This window comes from Poecilia reticulata, chromosome 7 (genome assembly GCF_904066995.2).
Source record: "Poecilia reticulata chromosome 7, P_reticulata-male-v2, whole genome shotgun sequence".
In the NCBI taxonomy this organism is placed as follows: domain Eukaryota; kingdom Metazoa; phylum Chordata; class Actinopteri; order Cyprinodontiformes; family Poeciliidae; genus Poecilia; species Poecilia reticulata.
This window is the reverse complement of record NC_088836.1, coordinates 28000483-28025100: the sequence shown is the minus strand read 5'-3', so window position 1 is coordinate 28025100 and position 24618 is coordinate 28000483. Positions and strand designations below refer to the sequence as shown.

General features: G+C 38.0%; 1 protein-coding gene and 1 long non-coding RNA gene across 8 annotated transcripts in view; one reads left to right on the top strand and one right to left on the bottom strand.

The window, feature by feature from the left end:
- The window catches only part of plxna2 (plexin A2), a 217896-nt gene that overhangs the window by 29167 nt on the left and 164111 nt on the right, over positions 1–24618 (bottom strand). For all 7 annotated transcript variants that reach the window (XM_081609239.1, XM_081609235.1, XM_081609236.1 and 4 more), the window contains 5 exons: positions 11706–11945; positions 10460–10603; positions 9741–9975; positions 7407–7549; positions 4760–5028 (listed from right to left, as the gene is read on the bottom strand). In XM_081609239.1, the coding sequence (XP_081465365.1) occupies positions 4760–5028; positions 7407–7549; positions 9741–9975; positions 10460–10603; positions 11706–11945 (1031 nt within the window). The remainder of the gene's footprint in view (positions 1–4759; positions 5029–7406; positions 7550–9740; positions 9976–10459; positions 10604–11705; positions 11946–24618) is intronic.
- Positions 17298–20166, top strand: LOC145552285 (uncharacterized). The gene is made up of 3 exons (XR_014088280.1): positions 17298–19109; positions 19592–19714; positions 19809–20166. It is a non-coding gene; the product is annotated as an uncharacterized LOC145552285 (long non-coding RNA).

The window sequence follows — 24618 nt, the reverse complement described above, 5'->3', positions numbered from 1 at the left end:
AACAATTTCCTTTCTTATGAGTGTGATAGTTTGGGTCAGATGCATACAGCTTGGATGTAGCTGGGATGAAAGTGAACACAAATAAAACTTGGTTTAAGAAGGAACAATTTGGGTTTCCTGAATGGGCTTCCAAAGGTTTGTCCTTAAAAGCCTAGATATCAACCAATTTAAACCCCATCTGTTATTCTAAGCAGAGTCGTCATGCATTCAGCCAGAAATATGCCATGACAAGCATGTGCTTCTGTAGTTATACTTTTACTGTGTGTGGATTCAAATAAAATCTACACATTTCACCAGGACTGTATTTTCATTTATAAACACACACAGGTGATGATGTCCGGGGACCGGACAAAGAAAGACATCTAAAGAATTCACAAGAGCAGAATGATGCACAATAACGTGCTGCACAGCAAAGCGTCTCAGTTTGAAAACATGTGAAGGAGCCATTAGAGCCTTGGGCTGTGTTTTCATGCTGAACACGCCTTAATTTATTGTGAATCTTTCTGGACAATGCCCCAAATCCCTCTGTAATCGCCCTCCTTCCTCTACAAGGATTTACCCCCCACCCCTCACTGCTATGCTTACTGTGCAACCCCCTCCCATTCCTGCTTTTATGAGACTTGCGTGTGTTAGAAGTTAATGGAACCTATTAAGCATTTTAATAAGCTCAGCAAGTCTCGAAGAAGGAAGTCAAATAAAGCCTTTTGTGCGGGGGCAGTGCTGACTCCCCCTTAATATCTCTTCTCTTGAATGTCGGCAGGGAGAAGCACTTTGTTCTCCTCCTTCTCCTCTCCTTCTTGTCCTCCTCATTTTCCTCTGCTTCCTTCTCTCTCTTAATTGAGTTTCATTAATGAACATCAGGATTTCATTATGCCACAAAGTGTTTAAGAGCAGACCCCATCTCGGATTTCCTAATGGTTATGTGGGTGCATGGGTGGATGTTTTAGCAGCCACTGAAATGTCTCTCAATGAAACTAATGCTAAACACAATACTCATGCTCTGAATAATGCCGCACACCAAAGCTCTGCATGGGCGGAAATCTCATTACGGAAATGCTGAGAAGAAAAATAAGACAAGATTGAGGAGTCTCAAGGTGATAGACGAAATGTTCTGTTGTTCCATTTAAAGAACATTAAGAGCAAGACAAAGAAACTGGGTGAGGGATGGCAAAAGTTAATATGATAGAGATAATGGGGAAAAGATCTTAACAGAAAAAGGAAGCGACTATTCCGGTATATTTTTTTTTTTTTTTTTTTTTTTAGAGTTTGCACTTTAAATGATAAGCAGAAAGAAAAGCCAGTGACAAAAGACATGGGTGGAAATGAGGATTATGTTATGAATAAGCAGAGAAAATAAAATCCAGATCCACTAAATAAAATCCAAACATCACAAGGTGCCAGGTGCTGCATCGATTCTCCTTAATGCAGTAAAGAGTGAGGAAATCAATCATAAAACCTAGATGCCTCCTTCAAAAAGCTTTTAGAAAAATAGTAGTGTTTATAAACTAAAAATCTATTTTCAACACCCAGAAAGCCTTTGAAATCTTTAAATACTAAAGGAAACTCACACTTCCCTGAAAAAAAAAAACACTTCAGAGAAGGTAGGAAGGATGCTATTTAACTTAATGGACTGGAGGTTTTCATATCATTTCTGTGTAAATGTAAGATACAGCAAATGCTACAGATGTATTTCTACTCGTCTGATGTGTTGGATGGGTAAAAGAGTAGGCATGTAAGAACCAATACTTTCCTCCAGGGCATTTAAACACAAACCTCCCTGCCAGTGACGCAAGTCAAGCCGAATTCTGTGTAACTACTTAAATTAATTACTTCTTGAAAACCAATGATTTGTTTTTCATCCTGCTCATTCATCCATTTTGTAATTCTCAGATAAACTCTGAGCCTCCAGAAGGAAAGAAAGGTAATTTAACTAAGCAAACATACAATACTTGGCAAATAAACTGTTTCACATTGTGCCTTGTTTTTAGCCTCATAAATTTGAATGGATTTTATTTGAATTTTATGCGCTAGGCAAACACAAAGTACCACATATTTGGTTTCCAGAATTTTGCTATGGAAATCTAAGGGGTGGCTTTGTTTTAGCACAATTTGCCTTCACAAGTAATTTAATTATTGAGTAGAGTATATGCATTTAGTAATTTCAGTATAAATACAACATGAATTTTAAAAGCCACAGTATTTATGTGGAATTCATGCAATATTTACTTTAAAATTTATATTGACCTTCAGTGGTCAGTAAGCTTAGATAAATTCTCATGGAGCAGCAGGTCTGCTAGCAGGCGTAGAGCTATTTAGACAAGAAGTAAAGTTACATTTCAGGCATAAATGTAAAAAATAGTTACAACTAAATATTCAGAGTTTTGGTAGATAATCTTCCTCTTTTTAGTTGTAATTTTCTGCTGCCTTAACAGGACAAAACATGTAGAAACATCCTGTTTGATGGGTCTCTTCATTGAACCAGTTTAATATTAAGAATTTAATTCAAAACAACATTACAAAAACAGGAAACCCTGGCATTTTCTGTTCTGTAATTTTCTCAATGACAATATATTCTAGAAATTTTGGCTAACGTCTATAAAACTGAATTCAATTATAGCATCAATGTGATGTAATTTTTCACCATTACCCTCATTATAAGCACATACATCTAACATGGCTAAAAGCAGCTTATTAGTTTGTGAAATCTATTATTTTTTATTTATTTAGTTTGCCATAACGATAGAAACATTGGAATACAATTTCACTGAATTCCTCTTTAATGTAAATTGAGCCCCATATGTTTTTACTAGCAGGTACTTAAACTAAAACACTCAGCAGAAAAGGAAGCTGTCGAACGGCCTAATCAAAGTTCAGACCCTGTGATGCTGTGACAACGGGCATAAAATCTCAGTACTACTTTACAAACCTCAAATTGGAGTGAAATGAAGCAATTATGTGAAGAAGAGTTGCCCAAAATTCCTTTTCAATTGCTTGATACCATGAATGACACAAGTAACCACTATATTTATGTCACATAGGTTGGCTTAGATTACAATAAATTCAAATCATCATTTTATATCCATTATTCCTTTGTCTGATGTCAACTTTTGTTTGATAATTTATATGTGCAAATGTAATTAAAAAGGAAAAAAAAAACAAAAAAGAACTTGTACAAAATAACTGAAAATGTTTTAAATTAATATTTCACAACACCGGCATACTCAAAAAAATGATAACCAAAAAGAAAACAAAACACACCACATGCAAGCAAACTGATGACACCTTCCGTTTGATTATCATCACAGACGAGTGTGTTCATGTGCTGGTTAAACGCGCTCACATCAGTCCACTGGCTCAGCACTCGGCTTTGCTCTAAATAAGCGATAAAGACGGCAACAACAGCAAAGAGCCGTGTCAAATCTGTAATCCCTTAAATTCCTCACATAAAATGGGAGATATGTAAAAACTGTAGGACATGTGCCCCTCCAGGCAGCAATAGAACAAACCTGAGGATTATGTACCACTGTGTTTCTAATGAGATGAGATAATGAAAACTTCGAGGTGACGCGGGGTCCTGCTGTCAAGTGGAATAACTTTATCTGGGTCGTTTGAAGCTACGCTGCTTTCATTCACCCCCTCTGTTCCCAAGCAATGGTTTCTGCCTTGCAGCTATTTGCTCATATTGTTGATTTCTCAAATACAGGCAATAAAGGAACATTACAATGAACATGCTGTCTAAACAATAGCATCTGCCTGCTGTCACTGTCTCTGCCTGTTAGTCATGTAAACATAATCAAAATCAGACCAAGCAGTTGGACTTTTCAGGTTTCTATGTGTTTGACGCGTATCTTTTGAGCTGGCGGCTGTTTGTCCATCCATTCCCGTCTACACAGCCAACAAAAGCAGCTGAGGACACCGAGGAAAGGACTCGGTAGGTGTTTAAAATTTTAATACATCATCCCCCAGCTCCCGAGCAGCACAATGTATGCTGGATCCACGAAAAGAGAGAAGGAGAGAGAGAGAGAGCGAAAAAAGTTAAGTTGAACTAGATCTGAATGTTTCATAAGGAGACCGAGCCTGAAGCATAAGTGAGACTGGCATTAAGAGCGAGCAGTGGGAGAGACAGAAACAGAGAGATTGTAGAGAATTCAGATGTTTCCTCTGATGTGAATATTACATGTCATTTATCTCGGCAAACTGAAGATGTACAATAGCTCTTATTACAAGCCCTTTTCTGCGAAATGTCTCTCCTCGGGAAAATCAGAATGCATTAAGGAAAAAGGGTAAGGAACATGCAGCTCTAAATGAATCCTCATCTGTCTGTCAATATGGATCAACATCCTCCTGCTGGCTCCACACTTTTTCCCATGGTTTTAAATGAGGACTCTACGTTTGGTGTCTGCACAACTAACCACACAGGAGGCAGGATCCACAATAAGCCTGTGTGTGTTCGATTTTCTCTAAATTAAACTTCAGAAACGGTTATATAACACAAACAGCATTACAAAGGATTAAAGCTCTTCCTAATTATGATAGGAATATGATAACAAAGAGGCTTTTATTTATGTTTTGTTCCTGATCTTCTTTGATTGTGTTACCTCCTTGAACTGCTTTAAAGTCGGAATGAAAACAGAAATGAATAGAATAGCTTTTCTTTGTTCACTTTCGACGTAATGCTTTCTATAAACCTGCCTAATAAAGTGCAATAGATAAACAACTTAATCAAGCCTTTTAGACGAAGCAAATCGATGCGCGTTACCTGCGCAGCAGCAGTTTGGGATGGTTCTTGCTCTCCAGGTTGCGGTCGATCAGGTCCGACAGCAGGTGTTTGAGAACATCAGTGGCGTACTCCAGTCGCCCCTGCAGGGCCGTCATGATGAGCGAGGCCACGTTGCCGCGGTCCCTCATGGAGAAAGAGCGCTGCATCTCAAGCGTTCGTATGAAGGTGAGCAGGAACACTTTGTTGTTGATGAGCTGACCAAACAGCTTCAGGGCCTTTTCCACATTCTGCTGGCCGTTGCCCGACACCTGAAGACGAAGAAGGAGAAACAACACATGCAGAGGTTAATGAGAACCCAACGTTATTCCTTGGTTATGACTGATAATAGAGCAATTTCTTCCCAACTACGGTGCTCTTCATAGTTTATTGTGACCTTGTCTAATAAAAAAAACATTTTTCCAAGGGCATCAAAATGATCGCTCATATTTTTAAGAGGCTCAATTATTGACCACAGCCCCAATAAAAAAAAGCATTGTGTCTTGACTAAGGCATTTTTTTCAGTCATATGTCATGATTTCACGAAATAAATCTAACAATGAAAAGTACATTTTTTTCCAAGTTTGCATAAATTATTTGAGTTCTTCGGATGGAAAGGTCTGGCTTATTACAAGAACATACATTTTCAAATGTATGATTATAGTAAATGAATAAGTAAGTAAGCAAAACTTTATTTATATAGCATTTTTCAAAGTGTTTCAACAAACAGAATAAAAAATACACAAAGCAAAATTAAACAAAAGCCGATTTAAAAAGATCAGTAAGTTTTAAACACAGGATTTTAGGCCCTGATGGGAGTGAAGGAAAACTTTTGATGGAGCTATTTCTGCTTTTAAAAGTGTGTACTCCTAGTTTTTCTTTTCAGTAGAAAGTACTCCTGGCCCTCTGTGTAGCTTTTTTTCTTTCTTGAATTTTGCATTTATCTGAGTTACTGCATGTCTGTGTTTCATTCCAGTAGAAAATACATCTGGGTGAGTGGTTCTTTCTGCCTGTTCTTCCAGTTTCAGTGCTGACACATTCCAGTGACGTGTGGTGAGGTTCCTGACTCCTCTGGAGTCAAATGTTAAAATATATTAAACCTAAACAAACGTTTATGTTCGAGTTTTGACCTAAACATTTTTTTTTTTTTTGTTATGTTGTGTTTTACTGTATAGCACTTTGTATCAGCTGTGGTTGTTTTAAAGTGCTTTATAAATAAAGTTGGATTGGATTGGGTAAACTGCCACATTACTCATTTTAAAAGCTTTTAATTATCCTTTACTCAATAACAAACTGTTCAATAATTTGATGGCAAAAACACACAAAAGAATAGTCATTAAAAGATCAAAATTATTATCTTATTACATGTGTTTTTGTTTGGTTTTTGTTGGTTGATCTTGAATTTTGTTTTCATTAAAACTGAAAATGGTCTCACCAGCCTGCATATGAGCATGTGACCTATCCTCCTCCACAAATAACCCTCTAGCTCAGTTGTAAAATTCACTCTTGTTTGCCGTGATGTTTAAAAATTTGGCTGCATTAACAGAGATAATCACCAAGGAGGAGGGCTGCCCTGGAATGGTTCGATTCCAACTGCATTTTTTTGTAGTTTTCCGATTGTTTTCAGTCTTTTCAACGCATAGAAGAATCACATCTGTTGCCCGTTGTGCAAATGGGGTTCAGCACTGCCCCCTATCAGTGTGGCATGGTACTGTTTGCCTCACTTTCCCCATTTTCACAGTGCCACCAGTAGCAGTGAGGCAAAGTTCATCACTGCCTGGTCCTGAACTTCCTTCCATGTATTTGAGCAGAAAAAGCGTAAATTCAGCAATTGGACTTTCTCCTTGTATGTACATCTGACTAAATGATTATGTTATATAACTGACCAGGATTCAATAGTACTGTATATATTTTATATTGGCACTGAATGAGATGGGGTAGTAATTCTTTATTGTATTTTTTACATAGCCATCTACTGGTTTAAAAAAAAAGTGTTAACTAAGCCCGACTTAAACCACAGTACAAATGTTGATCTTCAAATAAGATATTGGTAGCGATTATAGATCTCCTTATCTGAACACGGTGCATCCCACAAAATTAAATGCTGCAAATATCTGGAGAACCAAAGTCATTTCCCAGCCCTGCCACCCCCCGCAAAAAGGAGCAAAAAGTCTTAAACGGACAGTTTTTATCTCAGTGGAAGAGTCCACACTCCTACTTGAGGAGTGGGAATTATTCACTTCATTACCCCTCATACTGCAGCCACTGGTGGATGAAATAGCAATGTGCTGGGACCCTGTTTTCCATGAGGGAGCCTTCATGTGAGGTATATGTGTGTGTGTGTGCGTGTGTGTGTGTGTGGGTGGGTGTGTGTGTAGTCTGGCCAGCATGACTGACTAAGCATGCGTGTCAGACCACAGAGTAGGAAGCATAACTGGCAGACTGGTATCCTTTTCTCCCACTGAGCAATTCTGTGGTTATGGAGGCTACGCTACAGCAGGGATGGTGACATGAGACGCACTGCTCAGCTCTCCTTGTTTCTTTTAACCTTACTCTAACCCTCCTTTGACAAGTTTTAATGCATTAGCTGCCTTTGTGTCTCAGTTATCTTTCTTCCTATTTTTTTTGTTCAAGCTCTGCAGTTTGTTACCTCCAGTTCTCTCAGGACAGGATGATCCTCGATGCCGGGGAAGAGGACTCGCATGGCATATGTTCTGTAGTCCAGATGGGGGATACCGGCCCTGTCGAGGTCACTGGTAAGCTCATTGATGTCTGTCTGCAACTCTGCAAAGGCTGGTAGAGAGAAAAAAAAACAACTGAAAAACAGACCAGTTTGAGGAAATACGTGAGAAATGCATCTCTGAAATAAAACTGCTCCTTAATCCTCAAGGACCAAATAAGAGAATCCTTCTTATCTTTATGGCGCTTACTGCCCGCATGATGAAGATGACAGAAAGCTCAAGATCATCCTCACGTCAGAGGATCTCAGCTTTTCACATCTCTCTCTTTAAAAAACTACACACTCTTTCTTTCACAAACACACACACACACACAAACTTGCGTCTATTTTCCCAGCTCATTTTTATCTCCCAGCCAGTAAATTGGCTAAAGCAAAGGCCCCAAAAGATTGTGTCGTCTCAGTGTGAGGCTGCAGGTGAGTGCCAGTTAATTGGCTCCATCCTGACTCAGTCTGGTTGAGGCCCAGGGCCCTGCTGCTCGTCTGGGCTGCCCTTGGGGAGCCTCCCTGCCTGTAGCCTATCACATTAACAGCAGCGGTCCCCTAACACCCTTCTCTAAACCCAGCTATACCATCTTAGTCCTGGTCTCCTGGCCTCACAGTACCCCTGCGACTTGCAGGGACTTGCAGGGGAACCTGGGCACCTATCTAAATCCGGCCTGCGAGGCAGGACTCTCCTGGTCGCTGCTAATGGTTAAAACATTAATCTTCTCCTTTCCCAAGGCTGCCTGTGTGATTCTCTCTGTTTGCCTACTCTGTGTCTAGCCGCCTGTCTGTCATTTGACAATTGCTCACATTTTTTTTCACAGCTTAATAACACTGGGGGAGCTGGTCAGGCGGCGGCTGGAGGGGATAGCTAACAAGGCTTTCTCTAGCTGATCAAATCCTCTGAAAAGTGCAAGACATTGAGCTAATTTTGCCATTTTAACGAGTGGATATTCTGACCTTTCCATTACTGATTGTTTTGTGCTTGTTAACAGTGATAACTGGAGGTCAGGCTGAGGTGATTAGGAGTACTCTGCATGCAAAGAGTCAGAGTTCAAATTAACCACTGGGACCTTTATTTATCCTGAAACACAAGGGACTGAGGAGTGTTTGACAGAATTAAACGCCTAACAATAGAGACACTTACAATCAATTTCACAGCCGTTGGAAGATCATCGGATGTTCTTTTTTGAGTAAGGCTCAGTTTTATTTCTAAAAGTCAGATGTCAACATTGTGTGGCTAAGAAGATTGCACAAAAATTTTATGAAAAAAATGACATTTTATATCTAGCCTTCACAATACTGAATATCTTGACACTACAATTTAAAAAAAGAGAATAGTCTAGTTCTTTTTGGAATCATGTTGGGGTTACTTGGACTAGACCAGAGTTTTTCAAAGTGGGGGCTGGAGGCCCCTGATAGGCCAAGAGGGGGTGAAGGAAAAAATAAAATAAAATCAAAAAACTCAATCCAATAATTTTTTCTTATTATATGTGTTTTTCAATTATTCATAGAAAACAAAAGTTTAAATAATTAAGATGTGATTATGTATGGGTAGCATAGCAAGCATAAAATGGACAAGTCTGAAAAAAGAAAAAACAACCAGCAGCCAAAAAACCCTAAGAAGTCATAGACAACTAAAATCAAAAGGTATGAAGCAGCATTACGTTAATGAGTGCAGTAATTATTGAATAGTGAGATAAAAACATTCTAAATGTTGATGTTTCATAGCTTTTGTAGCATTGTGGGTTTGGAAAAGTATTCCCTGCCTAGAAGCTAATGTTGTTTGTGGGGACATGACATGGAAAAGTCTGGGAACCCCTGATCTGGATAATAAATACTTTTGAGCCAGTTTGAGTTGAGGCCTGTAGACACTTTTCAGAATCTAATATTCTGAATGCCAACATCTAATTTAATGCGTGACGGGTCGCATACAGTGGCAACTAACTAAATCTGTTGAAATAAACAACCAGGATGACTCACTGACCTAGATTTGGAGATAATTTAACAGCATTAATTTATGAACACAAACCGGCAGTAAATTACTTACTGTACATTACTCTCGAACACACATTTATGCTTATGTGATTACTCTATGGAAACTTGCTCCTCACAACCCCTCACTTGCATATGTTATGGAACGGGCGGTTAAATGATGGTGTATAATTATATTACGGAGGCCCAAAAGGTCCATGAGCATTCTCATTTTAAAATCAGGCATGAACTCTGACTGCGTTCAGGCTGTGCGGCTCTGACATCAACCTTCTTTGCATTCCAAAGCGACGCGGGACTCCAGGTTGTCCATCTGCATCTGCAGGCGCTTCAGGGTGAGATCGTTCTCCCGCGACTTCCGCTTGTAGGCGATGAGTACGAGGATGACGATGATGAGGAGGAGACCGCCACCTGCTGCGATGCTAACGATGGCGGGGAGGGTCAGGAGGCTGTCGGACATGATGTGCACCGCTCCTGGAGACACGTGGAGGCCTCCAACTTGAACCTGTAAATAATTGTACATGATTAAAAACTACAACATTAATTGTTTTTCTTGTGTCTCAATGATATTAGATTTTTTTTTAATTGCCTTGCATCACATTGGGATCTCAATGTAGAACCCTAATTATTCTAAAGCCAAAGTGAATATTGTTGGCTTACACTGATGCCGAGTGTAAACACACGGCTACCTGTGTGCTGCTGTTGAGAGGGAATTAGCGTGGGCCATGCACTCAATAACTGAGCAGGCAAGTAATAATAATTGCTGCGGTTTTAGTCGGAACTTTTTGACAGCCAGAGCTGCCCTCCCTTTTGACCCCATTCCCTCAGCTGAATGAGCAATGATGAGAACACAAATAATAGAGAGCAAAGGCCAGGGTGTGAGGAAAAAAATACAAATACAGGGATACATAGAAAGTGAGGGTCAAAGAAAGATACAAACGCAGAAAGTCAAACGAGAAGTAAAGAGAAGGAAACAAAGGAATACTGACCACAACTTTGTATTGGCCTGTGAGGTTGGGAGGCTCACACAGCAGTTGGCTCTCAGACACGGTGACAGAGCAGGGAGTCTCGCCTATCAGTACGGTGTAGTTAAGCTTCGCCCCTCCAGACGCTGGGGGAATCAGGTTTCTGCCCTGTAGGCATACAGGGAGAGAAAGAGAGAATAAACTCAGACACATTAAAAAAAACCCAGACAAAGAAAAAAATAATAAAAAATCCCAGATTTTATATGAGCCCAAAAAAGCCAATCTGCCATCTAATTACATTCCACTGGTTTGGACCCAGCTGGTGCGAAGTATGGTTTTTAGATCTGACATTGTTAGATGTTTCACAGTGTAGCAACAGCAGATGATTGAGACAAATGACTGAATTATATTACCTGATACATTCTGTTACCAAGAAGTAACAAAATTATTATGGAAATTAGCTGATGCCACAATCGAGTGAAGTTAAAAATAAAGACAAGTAACGTTTTGAACAAAGAGAAATGACTTACAACTGTCTTCTGCTTACAGGCATTAGCCCATCTTTGAACATTTTCCTCCGCAAAGGAGCTAAAATTTAAGAGAGGCTGCAGTTTTTCTGCAATTTTTCAATTGGTTTTAGGTCTGAACTTTGACTACATGCCTTGGTGCACAGCATTCTCTTGTAGCTTTTGTTGTGTGTTTAGGGTTCCTGCTGGAAGGTGAACATCTTTCACAGTCTCACATTTCTACAGTCTCCAACAGATTTTCTCCCAAGATTGCAAATTATATGACAACACCCATTTTTCAATCAACTCAGACCTAACAGGGTGCGGTCATTGGATTTTGTTGTGTTGTTTTTGAATCTTCTAATAAGCTCTAGATCTCTGCAGCTTCTCAAGAGTTACCATGGTAGCTTCTCTGATAAATTCCCTCCCGCCTGTCCGCTCAGATGTCTGGCCATGTTTTGGTAGGTTTGCATTGATCTAATATTCTTTCCATTTTTTGGATGAACATGTTCAAAGCTTGGGACTCTTAATTTATAAACTAACCCTGATTTGCATTTTAGCAGAACTTTATCTGTCACCAGTCTGGTGTGTTCACTGTTCATCATGTTATTTAGTTTGCTAATGTTCTCTTTGAAGCTTTCTGAAGACTGTTGCATTGAATTTTATTAATGGGTGTCAGAGGTAAGAGGGCTGAACACAATTAAGCTCTGAAATCTTCTTATTGAAGTTTTATAGCATGAAAACGTTTTTTCCTTCTTCTTTACCTTGAGGATGATTGGTGAACCAGGCTTTTGCTCCAGGATACCTGAGGTGCTGAGGGATTCAAAGAAAGGGTTTGGGTAGTATACAAGGTTGGTGTTGTTGTAGACCAGCAGCGCCTGGACGTTGTTGAAGATGAAGCCAAACTCATCCGCGTGTTTCACTGCGTCCAAACCTGGGAGATACTCTGCCATGAGGGAGGGAGCAAAGCAGCTCATAGCGGTGCTGTTCAGCACTTTGCACACCTGTACAGGGAAAGGGTATGAAGCAGAGAAGGAGCATCTTTCACTTTTTGCCATGCACCATACACATTATGCAACAAAACAGCCAAGAGACTCTGAAATCAAGGTGTGATTTAAACATCTGCAATAACCAGATTCTCTTTTCTGGCTCAGCAATAAAATACTAAGCCTCATCCTTTCTCAACTCATCTATTTCTAATAACCTAAGCTGAGTTCTTAAGTAACACACTTTGTTGCCAGCATGGACTCCACAGGGAGCTAACCAGCCTAATAATTGACACATAAAATCTCAATTCTTTTCAGGAAAAGGGATTTACTTGCTGCCATTAAATCCATATTTATTGTGGAGGAAGCCTCTATAAAACTAGAAATAAATTGCTGCTATTGCCTCACTGTAAAACACTTGAGGACAACATCCACAAAGGATGGAGGCACCGCTCCTCTGTCTCCTCAGGTAGAGCTTGAGCTATGGCTCTTTTATTACTTCTCTCCAGTTTGCCCAGATGTGAGAGCCGCCTTCCATCCATCCTCCCTGGCTCAGCAGCAGAGGGAAAGAGGAGACAGGATTGATTGCAGCACAGCACTCTGCTTGCAGAGTTTTCTTTTTTATCTCCTTTCGCTCCCTTCCAGCTCTCTCTCTGGGGAAAAAACTTAATTAGAGCTAAATATCATCAAAGATAGCGAACGGCAGCAGCTACCCCGCCTCCTACCTGTTGTCTGCTGCTGTGGAGAAAGCGAGGGAGATCGATGCAAACTCATCTATGTAAGGTACACCGATTGGATTTTGCCAGCATGAGGTAAGGTGAGCTGCAGGAGCTCAATTGGAGGAAGGAACTTGCATCTTTACAAACTCCCCTTTTGGAGACAAGAGTTTTCAAGTATCCTCATCTTCTGAGATCAGTGCACTTCGATTGCAACTAACGATCACTTCGATAAGCAATTAATAGGGCGAGTGGATGGCATCAAGGTATAGAAAGGTTTTACTTTCAAAACTAAACAAAAATTTCCAGTCATGCATTTCCTACATTAAATGGGATGCAGCAGAAAGAGCCAGAATAACCAGCTTCCTGTCTCCAATCACTGAGTGCAGCTGGTTGAAAAAGAATACACACTTATCTTGCATATAAAAGGACAACTTTGGCTTTCGGTTTGAAAATGTTTCTGGTTGTGAAACACATAAGTCACCAGGTGGAAACTGAGAAAACATTGCTGTGCTGTTGTAAACCTACAGTTGGCTAGATATAAGACAGCTTGATGCTGGCTGGCTTTCTGAGTAGACAGCCCTACTAATTGTAAAAAACATATTGGCAAGAGGAAAAAATATTCAGCACAATAAGCATTGTAAACCGAATTCAAAACTGTGATGTTTTTGTTTGTTTGTTTGTTATTTTGTGCTTTAGGCCAGTTGTTATATCATAAAAAAGACCAAAAAAAGCAACATGGCAATCCAGTGGCTTTGCTTAATTGGTTGAAGCTGGAAGTCAGAATCTCAAGTGAATGTTGTGGGTTTCTCACCAAACATAAAAATCCAATATGGCTGTCTTGAATATATAAATTAAAGCAGCTAATTTTCATAACATTATTTGTATTCAAAATATTCTGTTAGCTTCATTTTGCTTTTGTTTGGGTCAGTTCCTCAGCGGGAATCCCAAGACATCCACAGGTTAGCTCAGAAACATCTGAGTAAGGTCCAGTCCGGACACCCTGTGGAGGAACCTCATTTTGGTTGTGTGAATCTGCAATATCGATTTTTCTGTCACTACTCAGAACTTGTGACTACAGATGAGGGTAGAAACATACATTGACCTGCAAATCCAGAGCTTTGCCTTTTGGCTCAGGTCCATCTTCACAATGGACAACTCTAATGAAGGCAAAACAGCCTCGTTATCTGCAAAAAGCCTCGTTATCGGCAAAAAGCAGACCCAATGCTTATGCACCGAAACAGATCCTCTAAACATCTTGGCTGCACCTAGAAATTGTGACCATGAACATTATAAACAAAGAGCAAACTTGTCTAATTTTCACCAGTAACTGAAACGTAAGGAACTGAATCATATAGATATTTTACATTTTTGTATAAATACTGTAATATTTATGGTATTGTGTTTGGTATGGTATTGGCTGGAACTTTATTCCAGCCAATGCCTGCTAATTAGGGCTCTTTAAGTGTCTTTATATCATATCAATTAATCTCTTGCATTGCTTGCAAACGTTAAAAGTAAATTACATTCCCACTGCTGTGCATGGATAAAAGTAGTAGTAAGCAAGAGATGTCTTGTTTTTGCTCAATTATCTGTGAATATTTTCTACTATTGAACTACATTATTAAACAACTGAACACTATTGCTGCACACAATTTGTGACATTTAAACTGTTTTATCAACCTACATCATATTATTACAGCTCCAGCAGAGTGTAACTGCAACAACAACCTCTCGCTGCTTGGAAATTACTTTCCCTGGACTTGGCATTTTTCTATTTCCGTTTCCCACTTTTACATGCCGGAGTAGTGGCAGCAGCGCATGACGAGAGCGAGAAAGATAAGCCATTTTAAAAATAGATTGCGGAGCCAGATAGGTCTCCTGACACACTTTCAGCAAGTTTTTTGGGTTGTGTGAAATCACATTAACAACTGAAAAGTTATGAGAGGAGATGAAAGTTAATGAAAATTTTACACTAGCTTTTGAATGCATGGACTCTACTTTGCAGTGAACCAGAAGCAATTAATGTAATCTGTACCACATTGTTCCACAGCAACAAAAACAGACATTTATGTCTTTTTTTGCAGTTCACTGCTAGAACAAAGCAAACTGTTCTAGCAGTTTGCTTTGTAATTGTAATTCTTATAGTGGACTTTATCATTAGAAAAGCTGTGTCGTGATTTTCATAAGGTTATCCAAGTTGTTGAAGTTTTTTTTTTAACATATGGTGTGACGACTTTATGTTGTAGGACACTCAAACAGGGCGTATGAGTCAGTCAAAGAGTGTCTTATGTTGATGAGTAAAGAGACAGTGGAGGTTTAACGGCTGAAAGTCCTCGGGTTCAGCTCGACATGAGCCTCATTCTCGCTGTTGGCATAGTGACATGTTGTATAGACAAGCCCAGATGCTCCGGCAGGATCCTCGTGACTGTAGCATTGGAACAGCAGGACATTTGCAAGTCAACTAAAGCTCCGACTACCATCTGCTCTGCCGGAGATGGATACTGTGCTTTTTTTTTGTTGTTTTTATTCCTGTACTGTCCTTGTGCGCTTTCCAGTTTTTCTGAAATCCTTTCCCTTCACTGATTCCTGACAGGAGTCAAAAACTGCAGCCATCATCATGTAGGATGGTTTTTAGAATTCCTTGCTGTTAAGAGTGGAAACCCAAAGGGACGAGTGATGAAAATAGACACGCTTGTGTTTGGCGCTGTGGGACTGGATAAAGAAAATGGGACACTGCGATTCCTCTCTGGATGAGGCAATGAAGAGATGGATTTCAAGACACATGAACACTAACAAGCAATAATAACATTTCATGAATAGTCTCCTATTTGGATCTGCAGTAGGCTGCTGATCCAAATATGCTGATCTCAGCTTGATTTGTGATTGTCTGGTTAGAAACTAAAAAATCAGATCTTTTCTCAATCAGTGAATGCACCACACAGAAGAATATAAAGTATGAGAAGAAGACTCAAACTTGTCTATTTTCACAATCAGTCAGATATTTAAAATAAAATCCAAGGATGAGGAAAGATTTTAAAAACCATTTAAACCATCCGTCAAGAAACATGCTAGAGTTAAGCTTATAATTAGCTTTACAATTTAGAATTTTTCTAAAACAAATTACATTTTTATTTATTGTTTTGTTTGTATTTGTTAGTTTGTTTATTATAACTAATATTTATTTCATTATTTACCATTTATTAAAGCATATGTAACCAAGAAATCAAAGAAAATCTCAGTGTTAAGGATCTTAATTATCCAGTGGATACAAACAGAAATTGATGTTATAGGAAAGCTAGCTATGCTAACTGTGCTAATCATAATGCATAATGCTAAAGCTCGTTTAATATGTGAAGCTTATTATTATTACACCAGTTCTCTGACATTCAAGCAGCGTGACATCGCCTCTGCTCCTAACATTAACAATTAATGACCACTTATGGCAAAAAGGCTCAAAAATATTTTAAATACTGCTCTTATATGCTCTTATAGGTCTTAAGGAATCAGAACCAAACCAAAGTTTACAAAAATTGTTATTGCTTACAAAATTCTCTTTGGTGCAACTCTGCTTTCCTCTGCTTTTGCTAAAGTTTTTACAAGACTAACTTGCTCAACAAAAGCAACGTGATGAAGGATCATTGCGATTCTTCATCAAATCGCAATGAATTTATATTTGTAATGAAACCAAAACAGTTTTTACACTGCTACACCTCTTCCTTTAAGCCAGTCTGTGGTGTTGGAGACTATATGTGGTTGATAAAGTGATGAGGAGAATTGATAAGGTGAATTGAGGTCAGCAGTAAGAGGAAAATAATTGGGAATGGCTGCCTCATCCGTCTTCTTCCTCTACTGTTGGACACAGCGAGGCAGTTTTAAGGCAGCACCACTTCAACCCCTCGGGCTGAATGCATTACAATGATCTACAGTGTTGCTACAGCCCACTCAATCAGGCAAAGGTCTCTGACCAGTGTAGCAGAGAGATAAACTGAAAGGAAGAGCTGGTGGAGCTGTGAGCAGAAAAATGGAAGTGTCAAAGGTCATCTGGATGCTAATATTTAATATTGTATTGTTACGATGTGCCTGCACTTGGTTTTTCCTACTCTGGATTTTTTTTTAATGCTCAGGTTTTACTGAGAATAACTGTTTTCAACTCTAATCTATTTTTTTAACGTCTATGTGCCGATTTAGTTATACACAAAAAGCTTGTTGTTAATTATTTTCCTGAAGCGTATTGCCTTTTCAAAGCAATGAAAGTGCTGAATTTCAGCCATTTACGTTTGATTGTTTTCATCCAGTGTCACTTAGATGCTGGGAAGCCTATCTAAGCCTAATTTAAATCACATTAAAAGCCATCTATTTTAATTTGTTTCAGTGAGAGGAGGACATAAGAAGCAGAAAGTAGGTGGAAGTTAGGCAATTTAGAGTGATGGAGGTGTCAAGAGAAGCCAAGTTTCTCAGAAGGGAAGAGTATTAGGAGATTAAGGAAGGCAGGTAACATTTGGTGGCTATTTAATAGCACAATGAGTCTGGATTGAAACCACCTTTAAGAGTCTGTAATATGCACATGAAATGTGTCCAAACCAGATTTTGCCTTTCACTTTGCTTCTCAAACTGGACCGCTTAAAGTAATATGTACGCATTTATGAAAGACTGCCCCTACACTGCAAAAACTGAAATCTTAGTAAGATTAAATATCTTAAATTAAGGAGATTTTTCTTGTTTTCTTTCTGACAAGATAATTTTTCTCACCAAGAGGGATTTATGTTAGAATATTTTTCTTATTTTAAGTGTTTTTGTACTTAATTATCTCAGTAAGATATAAAAGCTTAATGTTAAGAAAATATTACTTATTATGAGTAGATATGTGCTAGAATCTAGAATATCAATATTTACCAATCAAACTTCAAGTCTAGAACTTATTTTATATAAGTAAAAATTTCTTATTTCAAGCACAGAAAGCGAAATCACATACTTAATGAAATGTCTTCAGATAATTAAAACAGACTATGTCCAAATGGAATCCTTTGTGTTTTTGTCAATGAAAAATAAAAAAAAACCCATGAACTTATACTCTTGTATAAGTTGGCAGAGTGTACTGGAAATTATAATTTAATATTTAAACGGTTGACATTTAACACAACAATTTCAGAGACAATATCAGCTTATATATCAAGATAATTCTTGGCATGTTTCCATCTGCTAAGGACCTTCTTAATCTGATCTTCTTGATGTAAGATGTGGGACCTCTTACTGACATGTCATGAAATTTCTATTGATGTGTGATTTGAAATGGCTGGTATTCCACACAATGAGATTAGAATCAACAATATTGATTGGGTCAATGTCATGATAAATATTTTAACTTTTGGTTTATATTTCAAATTCTTACTTTATAAGTTACTAATATTAGTTTGAACAATATTTTATTCATCATGTTTGTAACCCCTTTTATGACATCATACAATCCAAATGGGAAAGCGCCCAAAATGTCAGTGAGATGGTAGTAATGTTCGATACAACAGATTTTCTTTCCGATCCAATACCGAGTAAAATTTAAGATGGTATTGGCAATACAGATCCCATACTTTGTGCAAAGACAGTTAATTTGTTTCTTAATTAAATAAAAAATAAATGTAATCCATATCTTGGCTTCATAAAAAGAACACAATGTACTCTGATGCACTCATTTTAAACTCAGAAGTACATTGAGACAACAATCTTGTTTACTATAAACTATTTTAATTCAGCAGAAATATACAAAATATGTGAAAATGGAGTTGCAAACTAAAAAAAAGAAAATTAGTAAAGTAATAACCCTACTAAATATACTGCTCAAAAAAATAAAGGGAACACTTAAGTGTTCACTTAAGTGTTTAAGTGTTCCCTTTATTTTTTTTTTAGCAGTGTACATCATTGTTTAATTATTAAAACTACTATAAAATGACAGCTGAAATAGCTCCGTGTCACTTTTTTATAATCTGTCAACATGTCCATTTCTGAGTGAGTGAGCGTCAGCAGCACGCTGCGCATGGGCATTACGTCCTTACACCTTACATACTTACCAGGCGGAAGAAAAAGTAGTTCCCATTAACAAAGTTTCATTTAGGCAAGATCTCAATAATTTAGTTACTTTCTAACGTGCTCTTGTTAATCTACATTATCTCAAATTACTAAAATGTTGAAAGTATTGATCCTTGGATCTGACAATAGATTTTAAAGAATTAAGTTCTGGTATCGGAAGAATCGATATTTCAGTATCAATCCGCACATCACTAACGGCAACGCCAGAGATCATTTAACTGCCCTGATTAACGGTTAATTCAGTTGTAACAGCCTAACTAAGCTTTTATCTACTGTACTTTTATAAGATTTTCTTTTGGCAAATTCTCTAATCTCGGTTGGACATGGATGAAGATGGAGGACTTTTTTACGTGTATAGACCCTACAGCTGCTGTACTCAGAGGTAAGTTTAAAGTTGTCTGTCTTTCTAAGATAAGCTAACTGAAGCTAGTTAGCATGTCGTGATATGCCAATTTTCATCCGCGGTTAAAGAGCCGCTCTTGTGAATATGAGCTTTGAACCACAATAGATGTGGCTTAAAAATAATATCGACACGAGTTCTTGGTAGCTTCCGTTTTTTAACATAGCTAAGATGGCTTCTCATTCGTAGCTTCTGATTCGGGAAATGGTTAAAGGGCAATTCCGCCTAGTATTTCACTAACTGAGGGTGTTTGATGTGCTGTAATTTAAAAACTTAAATGCAATGAGTCTAATAGCCTAGGTTAGATATTCCACACTGTTACCAGGATATTTTAAACACTATTTTTAATTGGTGAATTTAAGTAGTAGTTTGATTTAATTAAAATGACTTTCTTGCCATCTTGAATTCATGTAATATTGTAATTGAGCACATGAACTAAAATAAGACTTGTTTTATTTTTCAAGTAAACCAAACTGTTGCCATGGTGAAGCCTATGCCGGATAAGTCTCCAATCACGTATTGCACCATCTACAAGAAACTTTGAAACTTTGGGAATTGCAAGTGACGGAGTCCTTCACATTCTTGAGGTAAGAAATGTATGATACTGATTCATCATGACACTGATTAGTCCCTTAAACGTGATTTGTTTTGTGATTGTTTTTCTGTCTGTGCTCCAAATAGCAGATGACCCAACAACTTCAAACAAGACCACTTTTCAGCTCTGCGGTGATCGTGAAACCAACTTTCTACTGGCCATTGGAACCATGCCTGCCCTGATCTTCTGAAAGGAGGACATCACAGCTACTACACCTTTCAGCATGCTTGTCTGTGGCCACTCCTCTCTGTGCTGCTGACAGATGTCTTGAGAACGGCGTCCGTAACTGAGGCAAGACTTCCACATATAAAAGGCTATGGCTTATTGGAAGAAGTTCATTGCGGAGGAAGCTCCTATTGTTGACATCTAATCCCAAGATTTTTCTTTGCTTTGGACAATTTGGTTTGCTTGACTCTTAGGGCATCTTATGAGTGCGGCAGATGTGTCAGATCGTCATTTTTCTGTCATTTTACAGGATTGTTCCAGAATCAGATGCCCATCCAGACTTTAAATTCTGGCCAGTAGTCATGTTTTATTTTGTTTATGTGAAACTTAAATGTAATAAAGATGTTAAAAGTAATTGAACTTATGTCTTCATTTCAGCAAGCCAATAACATCTCTTGTTCCAGTATTCACAGGATCAATTTGTAGATTTTTGTCTTGGCATAAGAACCTTGAGTAAAGCTATGACGAAATATATATTTTAATCCTATGCAACAATAAAAATAAACTAGATTTAGGTATATCACTGCAAAAAGTCCCCTTTCAAAAACAAGAAAAAAAGTACAAAAATAGGGTATAATCTTCTTAAAATAAGAAAAATTATCTGCCAACAGAACAAGAAAATTTATCTTGTCAAGATTTTCTAAAACAAGAAAAAATATCTAACCAAGATAAACCTACAAATATCTTAAAATTAGTGTATTTGTACTTAAAACAAGCCAATTTTACTAATACAAATAGAATATATGAGATTTATTTTCTTAATACATAGAGCATTTTTCTTAAAATAAGAATATTTTACGCTATTTCAAGAAATTCAGTGTCAAGTAACATTTTCTTTACTTGAGATAATTTTTCTTAAAATAAGATAATATATCTTACTCGTATAAGTAAAATTGGCTTGTTTTAAGTAAAAATACACTAATTTTAAGATATTGTAGGTTTATCTTGGTTAGATATTTTTTCTTGTTTTAGAAAATCTTGACAAGATAAATTTTCTTGTTCTGTTGGCAGATAATTTTTCTTATTTTAAGAAAATTATACCCTATTTTTGTACTTTTTTTTCTTGTTTTTGAAAGGGGACTTTTTGCAGTGTATGTATGCCTTAAAAAAAGGATTCATGAACTTTTTGCTGATTTTTGACCAGTTACAACCTCAAAATGGATGTATTTTATTAGAATTTTATGCAAGAGACCCAAATCAAGAAGGCTGTTGTATTAAAGTTACACATGACTTTCAAAATGTTTGTCATCTAAGTGATTATTTATGCTGAGACATAAAAACTGCTCTTCCATTCAGTTGGAATGAATTTGAGCTATTTAACAAAGAGGAACGGCCAAACATTTCAGTCGCCAAATGTGCAAAGCTGGTAGACTCGCACCCCAAACAACCTTCAGATGTAACTGCAGCAAAAGTTGTTTCTTGTATTGCATGCATCTCTATGCAAAAAAAAAAAAAAAGCGTAATCAGACATGAAGTTGCACTGATCTTAAACTTTTGAGGAGTGCCTCTTATCGAAACCAAAGAAATATTTTTCATTTTCTCTTTAAGCACTTCTGCACCCACTGTGTTTGTAGCTCCAGAGAGAACAACTGTCACAACTGTCACTGACACAAAAGAAGTGCAAATTGCTGTCGTCTGCTGGTCTTGATAAGCATGTATTCATCATGTTTTTATTGCAAACTGGTACAGATAACACATGCAAAACATCCTGAAAAAAACTGTAGGAACTTTTCACACTCTATTGACAGTTTAGCTGAATTGAATTTGATTTGAGGAGGAGGTAGTGGAGTTTTATGAGAAGTGGAGAAGTTTGTTTTTGTTAATCAACACTAGAATCTTTGCCACATTCTGCGCTGTCTACTTGTGTTTTAACTGCTTGTGGTAAACAATGTAGTCCAAGGAACATATAATGGTTTCGGCATGATGCTGAGGCCACAAAGCATGTACAAAGCTTTCAATAACATAAAATAACCTCCTAATAATGAAAGGATTTGGAAATTGGTATGTCATTGTTCAACATTGAAGCCAAAAGTAAGAAAAAGTGTCTCTAAGCAGTCAGTCCTTCAGCATCATCATTGGACATCTAATACACTGCATTGGTTGTTAACATGAACTCTGTGCTCCTTTCCAGTCTGTGAAAGCGAGATTCATCGAAGCGCATCCATGCTGTGAAATTTTCTATAATCAGCAGGGCTGTAAATGTACCAGACGTGCCGATGACGGCACTTAAGTCTAGACATCTTATATGTGGTGAATGTTGTAGATGAGATCCTTCTGGGAGAGGCAAATGTTTTATGGCTGAAAAATAAGCCTTTAGGCTTTAATCAAGATCACGATTAATGTTTCAATTGTGAATCTGCTGGCAGATGCAGAGCATTTTACAAAGAAAATTGGCTCCCCCCCCTCCCCCCCACCTCTGCCGGTTTCTTTGTGAGTCTGTGTAGGTGACACAAGGGAGACAGAGTAGAGAAGCAATTTAGTGGGAGACAGGTGATCATTTGAAGGCTATAGCTGACAGACAGCAGCTCCTAGTGCTATAGGCTGTTTTTTTGCTTTCCACTGGTGACAAAAAGAAAAACTACATTGAAACAAGAAAGGATGATTTAACATTAACATTCATAGAAGTAACACATTCTCTATGGCTATGAAGACAATCAAAACAGTGACGATGGCTCTTTTAAAATATGCAAATTTTTATGAGACAAAGCAAAGCACAAAGCAAGATCTCCCTTTCAATGTGTTGGAAGGTGATGCAGCCCCCCACCCATCACACACACACACACACACACACACACACACACACACACACACACACACACACACACACACACACACACACACACACACACACACACACACACACACACACACACGAGTCAAATCTCACCAGGCCTTCACACTTTACTCATTAAGTGTTGCTTTATTCTGCTTAAAACATATAAAATAAATGTTTTTTTTATTATTATTATTTGTAACATCAATGCTAGTTAGAACTCAGAAGGATTTTTCACATTGAAAACAACACTTTTCCATAAAAAAACAAATTTTTTATGTACACAGAAAAAGACTAAGATGAATACTTACAGTTGGTTTAAGACTGTTAATGTAAGGAGTTATGATGCTGGGAATGCAGAAAATGCTGTGATATGTGGGGCAAAATCTGTTATACTGATTTATTTGTGCACATGTGCATGCATGTGTATTATCCAGCAATAAAATCGCCTACAAAAGTTCACCACATGCTTGAGACCATGTGAACGTGAGGACAGCGTTAAGGTGGTTGGATGCACAATGGGTCAAACTTAACAAATTTTAACCAGCCGAACGAACTAGTAGCATTATCTGCATCCAATTTAATGTTTGATCCTCCTCTGTCTGTGTTCTGCCCACCTTACCTCAAACCACAGAGAGGAGATCCCATCCTCTTAATTAAACAAGGGCCCCCAGGACTGGGGATCAAATGTAATTTGTAACGATTTCCTGCAGCTAAGACTTTGATTATACAAGCGCTCTTTATGCTGACCAAAGGCTTCTGACGGCAGTTAATCTTCCGTTGAAAGCTATTAGGAGTCTCCTTGCCCCCGATCATGGACACGTCCAGCATTCTCCCACAGACTGACCTCACACCTACTGTCTGCCGTCATCCAGCTCCTCGCTGCACAAGTTTGACTATCCTGTCTTTAAAGGCTTTTCCATTGTACTACAGTGTGGCTGTTTGCTCTATAATTTTATACACAGACGCCTTGAAATTAATCTCGGTCTGAAACGTGTCTGGTCAATAAACACTTGTTTTATTTCTGCCATTCCTTATAAAATAATAAGAAAAGCACAGAAATGTTCATTCAGAGAATTACTTTGGGTTAATGGTAAAGGTATAAAACTGTTAAATTCTGAAAAATGGTTGGTTGTTCAGCCAATTTCTGCAGTGGTTTTGAAAGCTATTCTGGCTTCCTCCTACAACCATTATAAATTCAGGTGGAAGAACAGTCGGTTCCAGAAGAGAAATTATCTTCCATGTACCAAAGGTTATAGTTTTGCCCCTGGTGGTGCAGAATCCATTTAACTCTGCATTTTCTATACCCAATATAATATAATCCCTGTATATTGCACAGGGGATGGTTCCTATCTGCAGTGTACAAAAGGTAGGACATAAACCTTGAAAGGTCACCGGTCCATCAAAACAGAGATTTTTTTTTTCTTGTCACCGTTTAAAAATATATCTGAATTCAAAAGGTTGGTAAAATTCCAATCAACCACACTGGATTAATTATTCTGGTGCAATGATGCCAATTAATACAACAAAATTCAAAAGATGACACTCTTCTCTTTTCTTTGACACAATAGGCCCTTTCCTCTCGGTCATTAACTTATCAAATTAGATGTAAACTGAATGGAACTGGAGTTGGGGCAAAGATGTGGAATAACCCAAATAAATATGTTCCCAGTTGTGAGCTCCAGTACAGAGTGTGAATGTTGGCATGAAGTTTGCTCCTCAGGACCATCTCACTGGGACTCAGTCACTATGAAGCTCCAAAATACAGGATCTTCACCTAATGTGCAGAGAGGTGCACATCTAGAAATGCTCCATCTCTATGGTCTATGAGAAAATGGTCTATGATTTTCTAGAGCTTTTTTTGCATGGTCAATATTTGTTTTTGAAAAAATAATTTG